The following is a 5822-nucleotide window of genomic DNA, read 5'->3' on the forward strand; positions in this document are numbered from 1 at the left end:
AATTGGAAACTAAATAGAATGAGTTTTTTATTGCCAGCATTTACATAATTCCACAGTTTCCGCGGGCGGAAGCGATTTTCACTCACGACTTTTTAATTTTCCCTGAACAAAACCTGCTTTAAAGTAAATAAATCAACTAAATAGTAGTGGTGTAAGGTGTTATTTTCAAAATGAAATGAAACATTTAATATTTGATAATCAAAATACTACTTTCTAAAAATAACACAAAATCCAACTAAAATGTAAAACGAAACGAAATATTTTTAACACATTAAACTTAATACATACTTATGATGGCAGCTCGTAATTTTAAGGTTCAAAATTATGTATAATTTACGTAAATCTTTTATACAAATATTATTATGCTTGCTTTTTGGGCATTACCAAAAAATGTATGTATCACCAAATAAAATAAAACACAAACGAAACTCTTATAACAAAAAAAAAAACTTAAATGCTACACCTAAAACACAACGTCCTATGTATAGCTGATGCTAATCCCCTTTAATTGTAGGACATATGCACACACATATATGTACTTTTGCAGTTCAACTGTTCCACTTCAAAAATTTCAAAGTACAAAAGTGAAGAGAAAAAATGTTAATTTTAAAAAAACATAGTTAAATAAAAGCATTTTAGAAAAGTTACTAAGTGAACCCACAAATAGTAAAATTTATGTCCGATAAAATGTTGTACGTTGCCTACATACATATGTACATATACTATATACTTAATAGCTAAGGAAATTAATTGGAAAAAATAAATAAAAAATTATTTAAATAAATATTGAATGCCAGAAATCATTAGCAAAATGTTGAAATGTTGTATTCATACAATTGTTAGTTTTGTGTTATTTATACAAACTACATACTTACATACATATTTATGATGTTTGGCCTCAATGTTGCTGGAAATACCTACATACATATGTACATACATATGTTTATTAGAAAATTATACAGGCGAACGCTTAAGCGATGAACATTTACAAAAAAAAACTAACTAAAATGAAATGGCTTTGAAATCAATACCTGTAAATATGAACTCCAATTCTTCATAACTTCCAATAATGTGAATTGTAATTATGTATTTATTGTTTACATATACACATACTTATACGCATAAAATATTGAACTAAATCAAATGTAATATTTTAAATTATAATAAAATGCTTACCAACTGAATTAGGCGTTGGCTTTTTTTTATTAAGTTCGATTATGCTAATCTGGCCACTGCAACTCCTACTTTTCACTTATGCATACTTGATTTTGCATTACTTGGACAAACATAATTTTTGAAAAATAATCGTAATTGTACATACTTAGATATGTGCTTCACGCATCTAATAAATATCTTCCCAATATAATTCTCCTTCTCTCGCCCTCATTGCTCAATAGAATATGATTTTTGCGGAATTAAGCGAGAACTTTCTAGTCAGACGAGCGGTGCATTGTTGTCCATAAACCTCTAAAGAGGAAGGCAAGACTCCCTGTCTTCAGCGTCAAAGAAAGCACTTAATAATTGTGATGATCACTTCTTCTAATAATATGGGTAGATTATGGTGATTTCGTTTCTACCAAAAAATGTCGCCTTTTGATTGTTCCTTTCTCTTTTCATGTTCGATTCGAAATTAAGGGCAAAGGGTGAAAACATTTTGTATTCGTTTCTTAAAATGTCACTCTCTTGTAAGGCAAAAAAGGCACCTTTCCTGCCCTTTGAAGCTTTGTCAGGGGGTGCCCTGAAAGTCAGATGGTTGCTTGAAACGATAATATAAAGAAATAGTAAGCTGGACAAGAACAAAAAGGCAAAAACATGCCTTTTCAAAGGGTTGGGTGTAACATCAAGTACATTTTGCACCCTGCAAGGGCAACATTTTTTGGTAGAAACGAAATCACCATTAGATTCGATCTCGTTGGAAAGACTAACTTATGGACAAGAAATGTAGATGTTTGATACACAATAATGGAATCGGAACTATGTGCTGTTGAGGCGCATACATCTGGCAACACTTATCCATACTGATACTGATTTGAAAATTTGTGAAATATCTGAAGAAATATTTACGCCAGGTGATGCGTTTTTTCTTAAAAAGGAGAGGTGAAAATGGTGCAAGAACATGCGAATAAATTTGTACAGTGTACGATGAGAATGTTGTAAGTGAACGCCGGACCCAGAAGTGCTATGCTCGGTTGCGTTGTGAAAATTTTGATGTCGAAGATGCACCTGACTCTAGCCTGCCAAGCACCGGAAAAGTTGTGGAAATAATCCAAGACCGGTATGAAAGCGGTCAAGAGATAGCAAATGCACTAAGATCAACCACATGACAGTTTTGAATCCACTAAAAAGAGCAGGCTACTCAAATTAGCCCATTGCTTGGGTGCCACATGAATTAACGAAAAGAAATTCGATTGGATATCAGTGAAACACTGCTAAAAAGGCAATGAAATCGAACCATTTCTGCGGCGAAGCATTACGGGCGCTGATAGATTGAATATCAGAATAAGCGACGCAAGCGAAGCAAAAGACTCCAAAGCCTGGATTGACGGCAAACAGGGTTGTGGTCAGTGTTTGGTGGGATTGGAAGCAAATTGTCCATGATGAGCTCTACTAGGCACAACTCGAAAGAAGCAATCAAAAAAGAGCGACCAGAATTGATCAACAGAAAAGAGTTGTGTTCCACCATGACAATGCTAGGCCACACAGATCTTTGATCGGAACTTGACCTACATTTGTTTCCGTCCCTTGCAAAACTCTCTTTATGGTAAAAAATTTGCCGACCGAAAGCCACTGAAATTCATTTGGCTAATTTGTTTGCCGATAAGCCAGTGAAGTTCTACACCGATGGAATTTTGAAGTTACCCGAAAAATGGCAAAAGGTCTCAGAAAATAATGGCCAATATGTACTTGATTAAAGTTGATTTTCAAAAAAGAATTTTTTTTTAATTTACCGAAAATTCACGGTTGCCAGTGTTCGTCGTTTCCAACCAAACTTGGTTATTTTTATTTTATTTTTATAATTTGGTTATTTGGTTGTTTTTTTTTTTAATTAGAAATTAGCAATTTTTTTCTTTGCAAAAAGTGTTATTGCATACTGAAGGCCAAAAATTAATAAATGGATTTTCAAAAGTCCTATTTTTAAAGTAACATTTTTTATATGCACATATAAAATGTAAATATGTGATTCAACGCACAAGTATTTCAGTAATTTTTGTTTTCCGAAATAACAGCTATAACTTCTACCAAAATGTAAATTAATGTTGTTTTTCTCGAAAATTTTCATTAAAAAAAACGCCGTCAAGCTCAATAAAATTGTTGAATTTTTGTTTGTTGTAATAAGTTTTGCTTTTTGTAATAGATCCGTGGAAAACAAATTTGGTTTTTTTCTGTTTGGTTATTTTTTTTTAAGATTTTGTTTGGTTATTTTTTCAACAAGTGGCAACCATGTCAAAAATTTGCGTAGACTTTTTATATGACCCGGTATAATAATCCTAGGCGGCCGCTATGGTGTAGTGGTCAAAAGTGCGCACTTCCATCGCACAGGCCCTGGGATCGAGCCCAGTTTCTGACGGAAATACAAACCGAAATAAAATAAAAGAAAGGATTATTTCTAACAGCGGTCGCCCGGCAGCCAATGGCAAACCTCCGTTGTGTGACAACATCAGAGCGCCCGTCACAAATCGGAGAGGTAGGTCGGCCAAACGCTAACAAATTGTATAAGCGCCAATCTATTAAATATTAGTATTGATATAATAATCACTTTTCCATTCCTAAACCATTTTTATTCAACAAAACTCTTTTCAATGTACTTACATACGTAGATACATAAATTTACAGAAGTCAAAAATAAAAATATCTATTACATACTTTTAATCATGCTCACTTTTCTAATTGTACATATGTATTTTGTGGTAATAAATAAACAAAAACCCACATACATTTATATATGTAAGTCTTTTAAGACCACCCACACTTACAAACCATAAACATTGCATGCGCTGGTAAACAATGAAATGAGAACAGCAAGCACGTGGCTGTAAACATTACCATCCCGTTCCCGGCGAACGCCCTCTCTTCCAGCGCCAAAACTATGAAATGTTTCGTTTATTTAATGTCACACAGCAATGCCACGCCGCGCAAAGTCCAATGCTTCGGATTGAAATCCGTTTCAAAGTCAATGGAACCGACGTATTTGGCATCTGTTCGTTGCGGTTTTCGATAGATAGGACATTCGTAGAGTTTTGGGTCCTTGCCTGCAGTTGTATTAATAGCATAGATGTAAATAACCGGCATTTGTTCGTAGAGCACTTTCATTTTGGACTCGACTAATTTTCCGCTGCGTCGATCTAGCGAAGCACCTGAAGAGTACAATTGAGAATAAGTAAATTGGAAACAGAGACGAATGACCGAACGGATGAAAGAGGCAATTAAACATATGTATGTAAGTATTTATTTGTACTTAGCTCGTGTTCTAGAAGAAAGCCATACTCGTATTTCAAAAAGAAAAATTAAAAATTAAAATAATAATAATAATAATAATAATAATAATTCATATATGTATGTATGAGTTTTTTTTCGCTAAAAAAAATGATTATTTCTTTATTTTAATTTTTTCGCTAAAACACAATAATTACACCGGCACGAGTCCATTTACTCGAAATTTTGGAGGTATACGAGACAACCGGACTTCAGATTCGGAAATACATGTCGGTAAATGGAACTGGTTAAGAGCAAACACCACTTTTTTTTGTGTGCAGGTGATATTATTGAATTTTATATTTTCAATTAGTAATTATTATTTTTCAGCGAAAGATTAAACCTCAAGAATAAGTATTATTTTTGAACGAACACAATAAAAATCATAAATACTGATTCAAATTATTTTGCACATAATAATTACGGTACCTGAATGAATTACTTTCAACCAATAAATTAAAAAAATTCGGGGAAATGAACTGTAATCAAACCTTAATTCGCGTCCATACTTTGGACAAAGAGGGATTGTTTTCTAAATATAGTTACTAAGCAAAGAGGAGGAAATTCGAGTTGCTAGCAAGATAAACCCCCTTTTTATGAGCCACGTTTAACAATCATACATAGTTTTGAATTTTTGAGTAACATAAAAGAAGGGCTGGATTCCATTTCTAAATACTTAACTCAAACATTCTTTGGGCTATGACGTTCTTGCAGCAATCGAGCGATACTTTGAGTACATTAGGGCAAATTTTAAATGTTTTGGGTATGTATTTCATTAAACGGTCGCCAAGGCCGAGTGGTTAGAGATACGTACCACACTGCAGGAACTGATTTCAATCTTTGGTCCAAGCAACATCTAAATTCAGAAAAAGTGTTTTGTAAGAGCGCACAACAAACAACAACAACAGGCAATGCCAAACTTTCGGAGTGCATTTCCGCTTTGAAAAAGCTTCTCATAAAATCGTTTTTTATAACATCAGGGCGCACACTAAAAATTTTAGGAGAACCTTGGCCGAACGCTTAGCAAAAGTGTGCGTTCCAAATATCTATTTATTTTTAAATTTCCAAAAACTTAACTGGCCCAACATGAAAACTTAAGCTACATTATTTCAGGTATAAAGCACCTTTTAAACTTTGTTTGATATTTAATAGTTTGATACAAATGCGTTATTCAAATTATTTACTTTTCTAGATAAGCCTTGAAGGACCTACCATGTAAGTATGTATATACAAACATATGTACGCCATACACGCAACGTACATATACATACATACATACATATTGCCAAGGTAAACATCAATTACGGCAGCAAATCTTGCAGGGTAAATTTTCATTAAATGTGTGCTGG

At 33.5% G+C, this 5822-nt stretch overlaps 1 protein-coding gene across 1 annotated transcript in view; it reads right to left on the reverse strand.

The window, feature by feature from the left end:
* Window positions 1-3933: 3933 nt before the first annotated feature.
* The window catches only part of LOC118750212 (dynein heavy chain 5, axonemal-like), a 20982-nt gene continuing 19093 nt past the window's right edge, over window positions 3934-5822 (reverse strand). The window contains exon 14 of the mRNA XM_036484938.1: window positions 3934-4355. Coding sequence (XP_036340831.1) covers window positions 4102-4355 — 254 coding nt within the window. The 3' untranslated portion in view covers window positions 3934-4101. The remainder of the gene's footprint in view (window positions 4356-5822) is intronic.

This window comes from Rhagoletis pomonella, unplaced genomic scaffold (genome assembly GCF_013731165.1).
Source record: "Rhagoletis pomonella isolate Grant_MI unplaced genomic scaffold, Rhpom_1.0 Rhpom_scaffold_00001, whole genome shotgun sequence".
NCBI classification, from domain to species: Eukaryota; Metazoa; Arthropoda; class Insecta; order Diptera; family Tephritidae; genus Rhagoletis; species Rhagoletis pomonella.